The 16,698-nt window shown below is 33.8% G+C and overlaps 2 protein-coding genes across 5 annotated transcripts; one reads left to right on the top strand and one right to left on the bottom strand.

Moving 5' to 3' along the window:
• Window positions 1-3,999: 3,999 nt before the first annotated feature.
• On the top strand, window positions 4,000-9,984 carry LOC18042070 (NAD kinase 2, chloroplastic). Of its 4 annotated transcripts, XM_006434218.2 has the most exons (9): window positions 4,004-4,609; window positions 5,288-7,201; window positions 7,430-7,551; window positions 7,654-7,795; window positions 7,892-8,116; window positions 8,298-8,372; window positions 8,618-8,719; window positions 9,360-9,612; window positions 9,873-9,984. In XM_006434218.2, exons 1-8 carry the CDS (start codon window positions 4,397-4,399, stop codon window positions 9,561-9,563), a joined length of 2,997 nt encoding a protein of 998 aa, XP_006434281.1. In that variant the 5' UTR covers window positions 4,004-4,396; the 3' UTR covers window positions 9,564-9,612; window positions 9,873-9,984. The 4 variants fall into 4 exon arrangements, 3 of the variants coding, with proteins under 3 accessions (XP_006434281.1, XP_006434283.1, XP_024039775.1); XM_006434220.2 differs by lacking the exon at window positions 9,873-9,984 and having other exon boundaries at window positions 9,360-9,847; XM_024184007.1 differs by lacking the exons at window positions 4,004-4,609; window positions 9,873-9,984 and adding an exon at window positions 4,909-5,028 and having other exon boundaries at window positions 9,360-9,847.
• Window positions 9,985-11,346: 1,362 nt separating this feature from the next.
• On the bottom strand, window positions 11,347-12,703 carry LOC18042069 (1-aminocyclopropane-1-carboxylate oxidase 5). The gene is made up of 3 exons (XM_006434217.2): window positions 12,504-12,703; window positions 12,032-12,258; window positions 11,347-11,950 (listed from the first exon to the last, which is right to left on the bottom strand). The coding sequence occupies exons 1-3, from the start codon at window positions 12,603-12,605 to the stop codon at window positions 11,347-11,349; spliced, it is 933 nt and encodes a 310-aa protein (XP_006434280.1). The 5' UTR covers window positions 12,606-12,703.
• Window positions 12,704-16,698: the final 3,995 nt, after the last annotated feature.

The following is a 16,698-nucleotide window of genomic DNA, read 5'->3' as shown; positions in this document are numbered from 1 at the left end:
CACAGCAGAACAGTAAAATTGAAAAAAAAAATACAAGTCCGCCAATCAGGATATTTCTTTTTCCCATATTCGATATTTTTAAGGGTAAAATGTAATTTAGTCCCTAAAAATATGAAATTTTTAGTTTTGCTAATTTACCTCGTAAAATGCGTCATCTCTCAATTAACTTTAACAGTTAGAAAAGTAAAACTATATTTGTCCATTTATATTAGGACCAACTCAATGACAAGAGTCAAACCTCTATTTATTTTTTCTACTTTCACTCACACCCAAATGTTTCAATAAATTTAAAAATGCCTCTCAAATATTTAATAAGTTTCACTTTACATCCAAATGGCTTATTATTTTAAAATTGATTTTTTTTGTTTATTTTTACGATATACGAAATCATCTGAATCAACCATATTACCCGTAGTACTGCTCTGAAGCAGAAGCCGGAAGAAATAAGTAAGAAAAGAAGACGGGAAAGAAGGGGAGAGAAGAGTAGAAAACGAAGACGAATAAAGAAAAAGGAAAACAGAGAAGATGAAAGAGAAAAATTAAGAAAAATGAAAAAGAAAACTATTGAATTATAATTTTTAAAATTAAAATGTTATCACATTTTTATTTTTTATATTTTACGATCTCTTCTACCAGCTCAATAAACAAAATTATCCTTTTATTCTCCAAAATACAATTTCCATTCAAATCCCAAGATATTATTTTATCAATCTCTTTAATTTGTTCTATCTATCGACTCAAAATCTACAAATTTTCTTGCAAATCCAATCACAAATCAAAAAGCCATTTTAAAGAATAAAAGATTCCTCTCAAAATCTAATTTGCTATCACAATTAGTTCTCAAAAACAACTCAAATCAATGGACACAAACCGTAGCTCTCAAATTAAAGCATTAACTAAAAATAACAAATAAATTAAAAAAAAAAACATAGGAAGAGCTTTTGCCGTTTAACTTGGAAAGAAACCATTTATTTAAAAAAAAAAAAAAAAAGCCCCATGCCATTACCAATGCCATCTCCCACCATCACCACTCCCTCGTCCTTTCCAGCGTCAGACAACTTGCCAGCAATTGCTAGCCAAAACCCAACCTTCCTCTACCACTCGTTCGTCGCCGCTAAGCTAGCCATCGTTGTCGTCAATCCAACCAACCAATAGATTCATTAGATTCCAGCGAGCACACCTGAGCAATAAACATCCTCAATCGCAACCAAAACCTTTGCCTGGAGTGAGGATTTTGGGTGGTTTTTGTTGGCGTTAACAGGGAAAATACTTGTTTTATGAATTTTTCTTAATATGCTTTATGAAATTAAAATAGAAGAAAGAATTTTCTTCCAAAAAAAGGGAAAAAAAAAGATAGATTTAATTTAAATTTTCAAAAGTTTTACTATTGCAACATTGGCCTTAACAACCTGATAAACAACAAATATTGAAATTCCTTAGTGTGATTTTATTAATAAAATCATCTTAACCATCTCACTGAAAATATGTCAAACTTCAGGGAGAAAAGTGAAATTGACCCTTCTTATCAGTAGTCAATTATTAAAAATAACATTTTTTTTTAAATAAATTAAAGTTAGGTTATTATAACTTCATTATTTCAAGAATTGTAAAATAGGTAAAAACTTATTTGGTCTTTATATTTTAAGATTAGTATCCGTTTAATCTCTCTATTTTTTTAAATGCCTCAAAACACTCTCGACGTCACTTTTGTTACTGTTAATTCTAGATTCATGGGGGTAAAAATATATTTTTCTTGTTAAAATTTAAAATAAAAAAAAAAACTATTACGATAACCTAGATTCATAATAGTAAAATCATATTTTCACACTTATATTGTTCAAAACCCTAGCTTTAAGAACTTAAACGACTTGAATTTTTAAGGTTCTTACCAAATTTTCTCGCTATAAAATTTTTTCTACTGGAAGTGTAGTCTTGCAGTAGATGTCAAAACTGTCAGCGAAAGAAATTGGCTTACTCTGATACGTGTTATATTGGTCTTGTTTATTTATTATTTTTTTTTTTAATCTTCCAATGTGTATTTCAATGAAAAGAAATCATCATTTGTTTTCACTTGAATGGATATTTCTTCACAAAACTAAAATTCCATATGCCAAAAGTTTTAACGGTTTTTGTTTTTGTTTTTTTACCTTTTTAACCCTTTCATGGTTGTTTCATAGCTTAATATTAGTAGTGGAATGGATTTGTAATTGGAAAGAAATTATTTTAACTTCACTTGATTGAATTTTTTTGGAAAAAAAAATCATAATCATACAAAGTTCTATAATGTTGATTTTGTATTTTATTCTATAATGTTGATTTTGTATTTTATGAATTCATATGTAATAGTTTTATGTTTTTGATTTTTTTTCTTCATCTTTGTGTTACAAGATTCAAAATGAGTCAAATTAGTATTTCAGTTTGATTTTTAGGCAAAGGTGTGGAGGATGCTTATGATCCTGATTGCTTGAATCTTGTATCCCTTATCAACGATATCTTGAAAAATGTCTTTGGAAGGCACAAGTATTATGATGAGAGTTTTAAGCTCACTAGCATTGTCCCATGGGTCTAATGACGGGATTTAATTGAACAATGATAAAGACTTCCAGATTTTAAGGCATTTTTAATTTTTTTTTTAATTTTAAATTTTAACGAGAAAAATATATTTTTACCCTCATGATTTTAAAATTAACAGTAACAGGGGTGACGTCGAGGGTGTTTTGAGATATTTTTTAAAATAGAGGAACTAAACAAGTACTAATATTAAAATATTAAGATTAAATGAATTTTTTTACTCTTGTAAAATTTATCAAATAAGTAAACTGAAGTTTGTCTTTCCAACAGCAGGATAAATTGATTAAGCATCCAAAATTTAATCAAATAGACTATCATTAAGGTATAATGACCTAAAATAAAATGCTTCAAGGACATGAATATATTTTTAAAGGAAAATATTGATGAATAATATTTTACTTTTTTCAAATGAACTGTATTATTTTTCTTGTTAAAAATTCATTCTTAAAATAGTCAAATGCATGTTTTGAATTAGTTGATACCAATCAAATGCGTGAATCTTTTATAGTTTTACTAAATACAAATGTGTAATGTCGCCACTCGTATTCATTCCCAATAATATTAAAGCGCAACCATAAAATGATGTGTAAAATGTCTTGTTAAATTACAATTTAAGTAATTTACAGCCTATATATGTAAAGTCAAAGTAGAACTCACTTTCATGTTACTCTTTTTTGCATGTTTCGGAGATAACGTAAGTTACATGAATTGTAACTTAGCAATAGGTACGTGTAAATTATAATATAATGCTTAAAAAATATAAAATAGATAAAATGTTAGTAAAATATAATCTTAGATTACTCTGTATCTATCTAAATTATCTAAAATTTAGGTGGCGTTTGTTTTTTAACTTAATGACTTAAAGTGACTTAACTTAATTAATTAAGTTAATTAGAAATGTTTATTTTTATAACTTAATGAGACTTTTTAGATAATTTTAACTTAATAAAATAAGCCAATTTTTTTGGCTTTTTACTTAATGGAGAAACCTGAATTAAGTCAATTACTTACTAATATAAAAAATATCCCTTATTTTATAATTTATTTTTTATGTCTATCCCAAAACTCACCCATAGACATTTACCCCACATAATAATCTCATCATTAGTTTTACTTATAAACGTTAAAATATTATGGTATTTAATATATTATTTATTTGACATTCAAATTTAATAAGGATACAAATGTAAAAGTACGTATTTTCAGTTTTTTAAGTTGAAAAAAATAAACAACTTAATACTTATATTCCGAGATTCAGACGAAAAAATAAACATATTATTCACATTCAAATATTTAGATCTATTCAAAATTCAGAATAATTTAAATTTATTCAGATTTCAGACAAAAAAATAACTGTGACCTTAGTTATGGACAAGTAGGTGTAGTTGCCATATTGTCGTTGTCTTGATTATGAAGTCTTTGTCGTGACATTTTAAGTTTGCCGGCATCTTCTTTGGCTACCATTTTTTTCGCAAAATAAAAATCATGTTAAAAACAAACACACAGCTGCAAAATTTGAGAGTTGTATCAGATTAGAAGGGAAAAACGAAAACCATGGGGGGCGGCGCACACATAACGGGCTCGTAGGTCCCATTCCGGTTGATCTAGAAGTAGAGGAAGCAACAAAACCATCACATCGACAAATACAAAGCCAAAACAAAATCAAAACAGCAACTTTTTTTTAAATTTATTTTGTAAGAAATGCGACCCAAAAAACCGAAAAAGGTCCCAGCCACCAATAATGTTACTCCACTAAAACCCTCTATCCATTTTATATTATCCACAATAGTTGAATAACGTAGGTTGGCATGTGCCTTCTTGTGCCATGTGGCTATTAGTGGACATGCAACGGTTATCTTCTCCGGCCACCGGAATATTATGCAGCTCTAAGCTTCATAATAACGAGACTAAGCTATGGGGTTTTGGGTTCAGGTTCAAGTTACAGAGGAGGAATGAATCGGTTAGACGGAGGGTTAAGTTAGTTGTGAGTGCGGAGCTATCCAAGTCTTTTTCTCTGAATTTGGGTTTGGACTCTCAGGTGAGTTTCTGCCACTGTTTTTTTTTCATCTTTATACTTATTTGGGTTTTTTTTTTTTGTTTTTGATTTGCTCGTGAACGTTTTTTGGTTTTGTATTTTGGTGTTTGATGAAATGACTCAAAAAGAGTTGGAGGGTAATGGGGTTTGAATGATTTTTTTCCGTATTGATGTTGATTTGTGAATTGAAGATGGGTTATCGTGGTTTTCAGTGATGAGGGTAACTTTTTGATGAAATTGTGGAGGATCTGGAAAATTGTTTGTGTTCTCATTTTGCAAGTTGTTGATCATGTATTTGAGACTAAATGAGCTGGTGGGTCAAACTGAGTTTCGTTAAAGTTCATGACTTTATTGATGTCTATTAGTTGGATCTCTAATTTGCCCCTCACAGAAGTAGCGAATCATGCCATTTGATTAGCCAGGTAAGGTTAGCTAAATTGCAGCAATGAGCAAAAGCCATTTTTAATTTAACTGCTCAGGGTTTCTACTCTACTGTTCCTTTAGTTTCACTATGTTGTATGGTATGTTGGTACTAGCAATTACTTCTGTTTGGTGCTACATTTAGTTGTCTCTCTGGGTGTAGTTGATTGTTTCAATTCATTTTCTCTTTTTGAAAGTCAATGAACTGTTTTTATGTAGCAGCTTTGTGCTGTGGACTAACACAATTTGTCTTGAATAAAGGTTATCCAGTCGAATGACCCATCTCAGTTGCCTTGGATTGGCCCAGTTCCCGGGGATATTGCTGAAGTTGAGGCTTATTGTAGAATATTTAGAGCAGCTGAACGGCTTCATGCTGCATTGATGGACACATTATGCAATCCATTGACTGGGGAATGTACTGTTTCATATGAATTCACACCTGAGGAAAAACCGTTGTTGGAAGACAAAATAGTGTCTGTACTTGGTTGCATGCTGTCTCTTTTAAATAAAGGAAGAGAGGATGTTCTCTCTGGAAGATCTTCGATCATGAATGCCTATCGTGTTGCAGATATAAGCATGACGGAGGATCAGCTTCCGCCCCTTGCCATATTCAGGAGCGAGATGAAAAGGTGCTGCGAAAGCATGCACATTGCTCTTGAAAACTATTTGACACCTGAAGATGTTCGAAGTTTGGATGTCTGGAGAAAATTGCAGAGGCTGAAGAATGTCTGCTATGATTCTGGATTTCCTCGTGGGGATGATTATCCCATCCATACGCTATTTGCAAATTGGAGCCCTGTTTACCTATCCAACTCTAAAGATGATATAGCTTCCAAAGATTCTGAGGTTACCTTTTGCAGGGGTGGTCAGGTGACAGAAGAAGGTTTGAAGTGGTTAATGGAAAAAGGATATAAAACTATTGTAGATATTAGAGCAGAGAGGGTAAAGGATAACTTTTATGAAGCAGCCATAGATGACGCTATTTTGTCAGGAAAAGTTGAGTTGATCAAGATTCCAGTTGAAGTTCGGACTGCGCCTACAATGGAGCAGGTTGAGAAGTTTGCATCGCTCGTTTCTAATTCCAGCAAAAAGCCCCTATATCTTCACAGTAAGGAAGGAGTTTGGAGAACTTATGCTATGGTATCCAGATGGAGGCAATACATGGCTCGTTGTGCATCGCAAATCTCCGGTCAGACAATTACTTCTAATGATGTGTTATTAAAAGATTCAAATAGAACCAGAAAACTAAAAGCATCAGCTGGTAAATCCCTCCTGGAAGAGAAATATGAGACAGTGAAGGAGAATCAAGATGAGATTCAAACCAAGAATGGAGTATTTGGCTTTGGACTCTCTGTAGACATGGATAAAAAAAATCAGAGTAATGGGGCCTACAAAGGTCTTAATTCTGTCGAAGGTGTTGAATCAGCAAAAGAAGTTGATACTGCGGTGGGATCTCTAGGGACGACTTTCAGCAAGGAAACTGATCCTTTTAAGGCTCAGGTCCCTCCTTCCAATTTTGTCTCCAAAAAAGAGATGTCTAGGTTTTTCAGGAGTAAAACGACCTCTCCTCCAAGATATTTTAATTATCAGTCAAAAAGAATGGACGTGTTGCCAAGTGAGATTGTTTCTTCTGGTCCTGTATCCGGAGTTGCAGAGACAAGATATTCCCAGTGGTCACTTAGTGGAAATAATCTATCTCCGAACCATCAAAATTTACCTGCTGGAAGTGAGAAGTCTTCAGACAATAATGGTTATGTTTCAGCTGGTTTTAGTACGAACGGATTTGATAGAGGGGACAGGAGTTCCATGACTGAAGCAAATCTCTTGACCTCTGTGACTAAGAATTTAGACGAACAAGTCATTTCCAGTTCTGTTAGGGATGTTCGGAGGAGCAATGGGAAACCCTCGAATTCAGGTGATGATGACTTGGGACCAATTGAAGGAAATATGTGTGCTTCTTCAACTGGTGTTGTAAGGGTGCAGTCAAGAAAGAAAGCAGAAATGTTTTTGGTGCGAACAGATGGATTCTCTTGTAACCGGGAAAAGGTGACCGAGTCCTCCTTGGCCTTCACTCATCCTAGCACCCAGCAACAGATGCTTATGTGGAAAACTACGCCAAGGACCGTATTAGTGTTGAAAAAGCCTGGGCCAGCACTCATGGAAGAAGCTAAAGAGGTACCATGCAAAGTCTTTTATGTAATGTCAAAATAGTTTTTTGAATTTCACTTTGAAGCGATTCTTACATCTAAACAAATGTTTGTATTAAGAAGATGCATATTATTGTGTTTCAGTTGCTCTACTTGATAATATGTCAACTAAACCTTCTACATTGCTGATCTGTATTTCCATATCCACTCTATAAATATGTAGCTGCTATAACTCATTTCTAGATCTGATGAGCAGGTTGCTTCTTTCTTGTATCACCAAGAGAAGATGAATATTCTTGTTGAGCCAGATGTGCACGACATATTTGCTAGAATCCCAGGGTTTGGATTTGTTCAGACCTTTTATCTTCAAGATACCAGGTATTGATATTTTAATATAATGTGCGCCAATGTAGATGTCTATTATAATACTCCTTGTACCTGATTGGAAATTATTTACCCCGTTGGATGCCATGTATGCAGCGATCTTCATGAGAGGGTTGATTTTGTGGCCTGCTTGGGGGGAGATGGGGTCATACTCCATGCATCGAATTTGTTTAGAGGTGCAGTTCCTCCTGTTATATCATTTAATCTTGGATCTCTGGGATTTCTCACCTCTCATCCTGTAAGCTCTTTATCTAAACTCGTTATGCTTCCTTTCACTGTTTCATTCTTTATAAGTCATTTGTCCAACTTGCTATTGTTTTTGTTTGTGATCTAGTTTGAAGACTACAGACAGGACCTACGGCAGGTCATCTATGGGAATAACACGCTGGATGGTGTATATATAACTCTTAGAATGCGCCTCTGTTGTGAAATATTCCGCAATGGTAAAGCAATGCCTGGGAAAGTATTTGATGTCCTCAATGAGGTTGTTGTTGACCGGGGTTCTAATCCATACCTTTCTAAGATTGAATGTTATGAACATGACCGACTTATAACCAAGGTGAGGCCAGTGAATTGCTTTCTTAATGAAAAAATATTTTTCTTCAATTATGCCTGAACTTTCATAGAAAAAGCAGAGTTACGGTTACCATACATCACGAATCTAAAACTTACAGTGTAACACATCACTGCTTTTTTCTAAATTATATTGGCATGCTCTTAGTTTGGCAGTTCTCTTTTAGGTGCAAGGTGACGGAGTCATAGTAGCCACACCTACAGGAAGTACTGCTTACTCTACAGCTGCTGGAGGTTCCATGGTAATCTGTCTTCCTGAGTTGTAAAATTATGAATTTATGATATATCATTCCTGGAAATTCTTTCTGCTGAATATAGATTTTTGTATTCAGGAATTATGCACCTTTTTTTTGTCACTTTAGAATAAAATATTTATACATATGTGTAAATATTTTTGCTGCAACAAGTTTTTTGACTGGTGTTCCAATTTCTACTATTACCTATACTGAGGTTTTATGTATCTTCCAACATATAATTGGGAATGCAGGTACACCCAAATGTTCCATGCATGCTTTTCACACCAATCTGCCCACACTCCCTCTCTTTTAGACCAGTAATACTTCCAGATTCTGCCAGGCTTGAATTAAAGGTAAAATTACTATTATTTTTTGGTACTGCATGTAATTGATTTTTGAACCTTTTTTCATATCTTGTTGAAGGTAAGAACTTTGTTTCTTCATCTAATCAATATTTTATTGATTTTCCAAGATTGAAACTTTTTTCTTGATTCATATGTTTTAATTGTGCCTTTGCTGTTCCACATCGTCTGTATATCCTAATTTTTGCCATGGAGTTGACACAGTGCTTACACTGGACTAAGGAAAAAAAAAAAAAATTAATCTTGCTCTATCGTGTTTGGCATAACATGAAGGAAATAACTATTTTATTCTCATTGCTTGATAGATATCTGCAAGCATATAATGGAAAAATTTTAAGTTGGGCTAAGAGAGAAACAGAAATTAGTCATTTTTTGCAGGGCAATTAGTCCAATCAGTCATTTTCATGCTGTTTTAAGTTGGGATTCGTTAGGTTTTCGTATATTTTATATTTGGATAAAGTACTGTGTTTTAGATTAAACACAGTACATACATTCTGCTAAATTTTGAGTTTATATGGAGAATTTCTCTAACATATACCTATGCCTTCTGAAACAATCTGGGCTTATCAGATACATTTCTTGTCTTACATTCTCTCAATTTTGGGGATTTAACATCGTCTTAACTAAACAGATTCCTGATGATGCTCGAAGCAATGCATGGGTTTCTTTTGATGGAAAGAGAAGGCAGCAACTCTCTAGAGGAGATTCTGTCAGAATATTCATGAGCGAACACCCGATTCCAACAGTTAACAAATCAGACCAAACCGGTGACTGGTTTCACAGCTTGGTTCGCTGCTTGAACTGGAATGAAAGGCTTGATCAGAAGGCCCTTTGAAGCCTCCAAAACTGAAGAGAACCTACTCCATTCCCAACCCAGGAATGAGGTTTGTGTAAATTATTGTACAGATGTTAAGGGTTAAGACTACAGAAAATTGAAGTTACATAGATAAAATACTACAAGTACTAACATTAACTTCCACGTGAAGGTTGAGTTGGCCGGATTTATACTTCCGTTTTTAACCTGTTTTCTTCATTTTTGATACTAAAAATTGCGAGTGTATCTTCCAATAAAATACAATAATGAAAATCTAGTGTTGCTGTTCTTTTCTGGGGCCGACATATGATTGATATTTTGCTTGCTTAGGTGAACTGTTTCCTGCTTATTTTATTCCTTTGTGACACGCTGCTCCACTTGTACGTGGGAATGTCCCTGAGCGCCTAAGGCTCTTTTGGTGTTGAGGTGAGTCTTAAAAGTCACCCCGATTGTCATAGAAAAGAAAATTGTAGTTATAAAATGAAAAATGATAGTATGTGATAAATATGATTTTTAAATAATAATTTGGATAAATTTTCAATTATGCTCTTGTAAAATGATAATTTTTAAAATATTTTTTAAATTATTGTAAATCTCAACTTACATAAATTATAGAGGTGTGTTCATGAAAATTTTGTTGTCTACCTAAGAAAATGAGGGTAAGTGGACATTTATAATAATTTAGGAGATATTTTTAAAATTATCATTTTATGAGGAGATAATTCCAAATTAATTTTGAAATTTTTGACAAAAATAATGAAGATTTTATGGACATTTTGTCGTACAAGTGTGATGTAAATTTAATTTAACTTTCAAACAACAGGAAGTGTTTAAAATATAATTATCCAACTACAGTATTAATCAGAGCCTTAGGAGAGTAAGATTCATAATCATATGAAAAAATTATTGTAAGAGAGGAAGGTTCATAATCATATGAAAAAAATGCCCAATCAGAATAGGACACCACGTGACAAAGAATGTATCTTATTTGATCATTGCAAACATTGTCTCTGTTGCCCATCTGTAATGACTGGCATTCAATCATTGTTAAATATATAAAACCACCTAAGCTTCAAAAGACAGGTATTTACTTTAAAAAGTTCAAATTCATCAGAATAATCAGTCTGAATGTGCCCCAGTGATAGCGGGGACCCGGGGTTACTTGAAACATTTTGATAATAAAATTGCTGTCTGCTCAATTTGCTGCTTGAGGGGGGTAAAAAAAGGGTCATTTCATGTGTTAACGTCATGTCTCTTTCTGGGCAAGAAATTTGTGAGCTAAAATGTAAGTGTGATGACTGTTCTTTGTGCATGACTCGAGTGATGAAATTTGATTCGGACAGCAGGTACCTTAATGTATGAACTCTTACAAAGTTTATGACATTAACCAAAACTCTCATGCAAATTGGGTGTGTTTGTACGAATATTAATTTTTACTGTTGAATTTGAGGCCGCAAATGACATGACTGCGAGAAACAATCCAGATGATATCTTACAGGAAAATACAGCTTTTGTACTTAATAGTACAATCAATATAGTAATAAAACTATTGTACAAAGCAAACGGTAATTAACAAAGTACAATTTAATCATATCCCATGATTACATAGAATGTAATAGCAAATAGCAATCTAAATTAAAACACACTAGGTACTTCACTTCAGCTTTCTATCCTCCTCTACAAATGTAATTAAAGAGGAACAAGCCTTCTTCTACGAATAGACATTAACCCCCAAAAAAGGAAAAAGGAAAATGTTAAACTTTTCATTTTTCTGATGGTGAAGTTCCATCTTCTTTTTTGCATTTTACATAGCATTTACAGCTTGGAACCTTGGTTCTTTGGGAAGAAACTTCTGCTCAGCATAAACAGACATGTAATCTCCAAACACAAACTTGGGATAGTTAGCCGCTTGTTCCACTTCTTGATTAGCTTTTTCAGAGAGTTCAAGTGCAGGAGCTATGGTTGCTTTCAGTGATGGATTGTAAAATGAAGCAATGGATCTCCTATTCCCATCTGGGGTAGCGTTAACGCGATGCCATATACTCTTGTACCTGCCATTGCTGAGGACTTCAATCTGATCACCAGTGTTGATAACAATCGAGTTTGGCAATGGCTGAACATCGATCCATTCGTCGTCTTTCAGAATCTGAAGGCCCCCAACCTTTTCATCTTGGAAAAGCAAGATGACACCGCCAGCATCAGTGTGAGGTCTCAGGCCATTCACGAGCTCTGGGTGAGGACATGGTGGGTAGTGGCTCACCTTGGTGCCAAAGAAGGCATTGTCTCCTTCTCCACCATTGAATGCTTTCTTGATGTACCCATTTGGCAGCCCCAGGTTCTCATCCATCACTTCCATCACATTTTCGGCTAACTTCTTCAACTCAGATCGGTACTCTGCCATTGTTTCCCTGTACAAATCATCATCAAAAGTTAAATTGAAATCAGCCAAAAAAAATCTTAGGAAGGAAAAAGAGAACTTAGGTTCTCACTTGAAGCCCGGAGTTTTGGATGGCCATTCATTGTCATCGGAGAGAAGGAAGACATCTTCCCAATCCAAATTCTCCAACTTTTCGCCGCTCTTTTTCTCCACCAATTCATTCAACTTCTTCACTGCTGCCGAGTTCTTGAATCCCTCTTCCCTTTCTAACTTATAGCACTCAGAGGCCACCTTCTTCACCCTCTCCAATAGCTCCTCCGAAATCCCATGATTCACCAGCTGCATGTGTCAAAATAACATTACATTCTTAAACTGAGAGTCTTTCTCCCATGTGAATATTGCATATTATAAAATCCACATTTGGCTATATATATAGAGTAGTGCACAAGATAGAATCTAGGATTAATTTGTTACGTACAAACGTTTGCAACCGAGAATTATTAAACTACCCTTTTTACATTTAATCCCCAAAAAACAAAAGTGCTAATCATTGGGGGAAAAAAAGGGAAGAAAAAATAGAGTACCTGAAAAAATCCCCACACTTCACAAGCATTAGCAATTTGAGCCAATGTCTTGGCCCTCTCCTCGCCATAAAGCTTAGAGAAATCGATCACCGGAATTGCCATTTTTTCCGTCAAGAATCAGCAAACAAAGACTGTACGAGAGAGAGAGAGAGAGAGAGAGAGAGAGAGAGAGAGTTGTCAACGAGAGTGCGAAATTTGCTTTGTGTTTGTGAATGTGAAGAGAGGGTTAACAGCAAAGGGTTATTTATAACGGCGCTTCCCGCCATATGAAAATTTGTCAACTTTTATTTTCTTAATAATTAATTTGTGATTTTTTGCTTTTTAATGAAGCAGCCGTTAGGGCAAGTTGTGGTGGGACGGTGACATTATTATATTTTAATTTCATAAAAAAAAAAATTAAAGTCAATACTCTGCCAATAAATATACCACACAATTAAGCATATACTTACTTCTTCAGGTGAGTATACAGATATAATACTTTATTAATTCCCCATAATTATTTAGCTAATTGTGTTAATCATCTTTATTTATCTGCCACGTGGAAATCATGTTCGTGGTGTTGATGAATTCGAGCACCATAAATTCACGTACGGCTCCACTCATCAAATAGTTCTCCTCTAATTAGCTTAGTCTTCAGGCACGACGATATTAGAAGTGGGTTTATAGTGACACGGTGCATGGTACCACGTCTGTCATGTGATGCAGATAATTTAGGGCAAGAAGTACCTATCTTGTGATTAATTAATTTTCTTTTATCTTTTTTTTTTTCTGATCGTTTCGCTTGCATAATTCAAATCTCAGCCGACTGACGTCGATCGTGTTGACCTTATTACCTTTTCACATTTACGCATTTAACATGCTCTTGTCTCTTGAGTTACAAGTGATCATATGATATAACAAAAAAAAATAAAAAATTAAAGGTTAAAATAAAGGTACACTGATTTTTAGGCTCAGTTTGAGGGTTAAGAAAAGCAAGAAAAATGACTCAATTAACAAAAATATCATCAACCTTTAATTTATTTGATTGTGTCAACTCCCATAATTTTTTTCAGGCAATTGCTAAGTTATAATTTCTCTTACATACATCCTGGTGAATCTCAGCCCTTCAACTGTGCTAAAATCTAATCCAACGGATAATGTTCACTTTATCGGAAAGTAGTAACATGGGGAAAAAGTGGTTGAATTGGTTAAGTCTTATGTAATGGACAACTGGACCAAATGGTGTCAAAAATTTTTACAGTGGAAAATTGACGAGGGATTGTGAAGGGGATAAAAGAAATTGGTGCTGTCAAATTGAAACAAAATAACCAAATCGTAGTCGATCCATGTATAAGACTGCTGCGTCTCCGCCTAAAAAATCGTCGCCACCGGTGTTCTTTTTCTTGCGACTTGGCTGGTCGGTCGGATGCCACTATTAATATTTCTTGTGATTCTTGGCCATCGATAATCACCCACTTCTACAACATTTTATCACCCAATTCTACGGCATTTTTTTGTAAAGTATGTTCTAATTTGCTTGTTTCTTTTTGTTAGTTGCCTATTTTGCCTTTGATCTATGTCGTTGATCGTTGATGGAAAAACTGAGTCCGCGATCTCATTGTAAGTGTTGCTTCCATCTCCAAATGCTCTTTAATGATATATCGATTTGGGTTTTTTTTTTTTTTAGAAATTAATTCTGATATAAAATTTTAAATAAGAACTTATGAAATTTTGTATTGGGTGCTCTTATATGTTGTTTGTTAATGTTTATAATAATAGGAAAAGGCATTAATTTGGCTACACCATTTTGATCAGCATTCTAATTTTGAAGGTTGGAATGAACTCTCAAGTGACTTAATGCCACTTTGTAGGATGCTTGTTGGAGGAGATGCAGCTTCAGCTTCTCTCTGGTGGTGGATTTTGAGTAGATGCCCGATGAAGGAGGTGCAACTTCGGCTTCCCTTCATTAACGTTTTGAGTAAACGGCTGTACCAGGCAATCGTTTGGGTTGACTTTTTTGGTCACCCATCTGCAATCTTTTGAACCAGTTAAATTTCTTGTTGTTATGTTTACGTGGCACATTTTTTAACTATGATACATTCAAACAATTAGTACTTTTCTCTTAACATATCACCAATTTTTTTATCTCTTTTTTTTTTCATATTTGGACCAATAATAATTCGCACAAAAAAATTATTTAAAAGATAAAAATTTAATAACCCTCTAAACATGAGATTGCATTGTCGATGCTAAAATCAGCAATTCGTTTTTTTCATATTTTTTTCCTTTTTTTTTAAAAGGGACTCGTGATCTGTAAATGAAACAACTGCGTTGGCCTTCTGATCTTTGATCCGAAATGTTTGAATGTTAGGATACAGTCAATGAGTGACAGATGATCTTGGCCGTCTGATCAAGAACTTAAGTTAGAGATTTAATTTAATTCATTGCTGTACTTGTGGTACTACTTTGACAACCAAAGTCGAAATTTTTTGTTGATCTAACAGCCGCAGATTGCATCATTGGCATGCCCAGATCTTATCATATATATTATTATTATTATTATACACCACAAAGATGAGCTTGTGCCACGTTGCATGATTTGGTATTTGTTTAATATGAAAGAAAATTACTATTCTATTATTATTCGATGCTTGAACTCACATCACCCCCGATCTAGCTAGCTGGGATTTCAACTCATTATTACTTTATAATTTGTACTTATAATAATTTAAAAACAACGTGGTGTATATAAATTCGGAAAACAAAAATTGTATGCAGTTCGTGCATCATACGACTTGACTTCATTATAAAATTAATTTTTTTTTTTACAGGAGATCATGTGGTATCCGAATACTACATTAGACTCCAATTAATTCAAATTCAAATCGAATAAGACCACGAGGACGGTAAAACTCTCTTAACAAATAAAAAAATTAATTTTCATATGTTATTAAGTGATTATTTACCTTATGCTTTCACAACCACACAATGATTTGCACAAGGTTGATGTGTTTGCCACATAATGGTAACTTCTTTTTCTATTTAAATAATAAAATCAGTTCATTTATTATGTATATTCCAATAATAATAATAATAATAATACAAGAGTGACTCCTAGGTTTTCTAAAAGCGGAAGAAGTTTTCTTAATTCTTTTTTAACAATAATTTATTTTACACGTTAATTACCAATCTAGTATTAATTAATGTGAGGCTTTCTTTTTTTTGAATTGCAATTAATGTGAACTTTGTTGGACGAACTTCTGAACACGTGTTTGATGGTCAAAGGTCAACTCCATGTTGTAAATAAGAAATTAAATTAATAAAGTTCTGAACTAGAGGCTATCCCCAATTTAATTAACTGAAATAAACTTTACATATTTAACCCATTTTCAGATTTAAAACAAAAATCCATGCTTAAATTCATGTTTGGTGTTAAGATGCAGTTTTAGGGTGGGGGGGGGGGGGGAGTATGAAATAAAACTTAATAGTGTGTTGTAAATATGATTTTTTTCATCATACAAATGGTGGGTAAACGATCAAATTTTATAAATATGATTTTTTTTTTCATCATACAAGTAGTGGGGTAAACGATCAAACTAATTTAGTTTTCAAATAACAACAACTAATATTTATTAAATAATTTAGTGCTAGAGCTTTTAGGGTTCAACTATCCAATTTTGATACCAACAAGGTTTAAATGAAGCGTAAAGATTTTGTCAAAGGCTGGTGGCCACAAAGCCAATTCAAGTTGGCTTTGACAAGCCGGCCAAAGAAAATGGTGCTGCCGGCCAAAGAAAATGGTGCCATCCAAATGGAGAAAAAGAAGAAGTTGGCAACAACATTTGAAATATATACATATATATATTAATTTAATAGCCATTTTTTGGCTATAAAAGGAAGAGCTCCCTAATTCATTTTATTCCAATCTTGAGATCCAATTTTGTAGAGAGAATTGAGAGTTGTGAGAAGTGATTCTTGCAAGAGCAAAGAATTTTGTGTGCTTAGTGATTTGAGAGTTTGGGTGTATTGGGGTTTTGGGTAGTGAGCTAAAATACTACAATACTTGTAACTCCTTTTCACTAGTATAATATTTCTTTCTGTCTTCGCCCGTGGACGTAGGCTAAAAGCCGAACCACGTAATTTCTGGTATTTTCTTTTGTGTTTGTTCTTTATTTTTCTATCAATTTTACTTTAGCTGCGTGTCTGCTTCACCCAC

Source organism: Citrus clementina, unplaced genomic scaffold (genome assembly GCF_000493195.1).
Source record: "Citrus clementina cultivar Clemenules unplaced genomic scaffold, Citrus_clementina_v1.0 scaffold_5, whole genome shotgun sequence".
In the NCBI taxonomy this organism is placed as follows: Eukaryota; Viridiplantae; Streptophyta; class Magnoliopsida; order Sapindales; family Rutaceae; genus Citrus; species Citrus x clementina.
The sequence above is the reverse complement of the archived record's forward strand: the minus strand, read 5'-3'. Positions and strand labels throughout refer to the sequence as shown.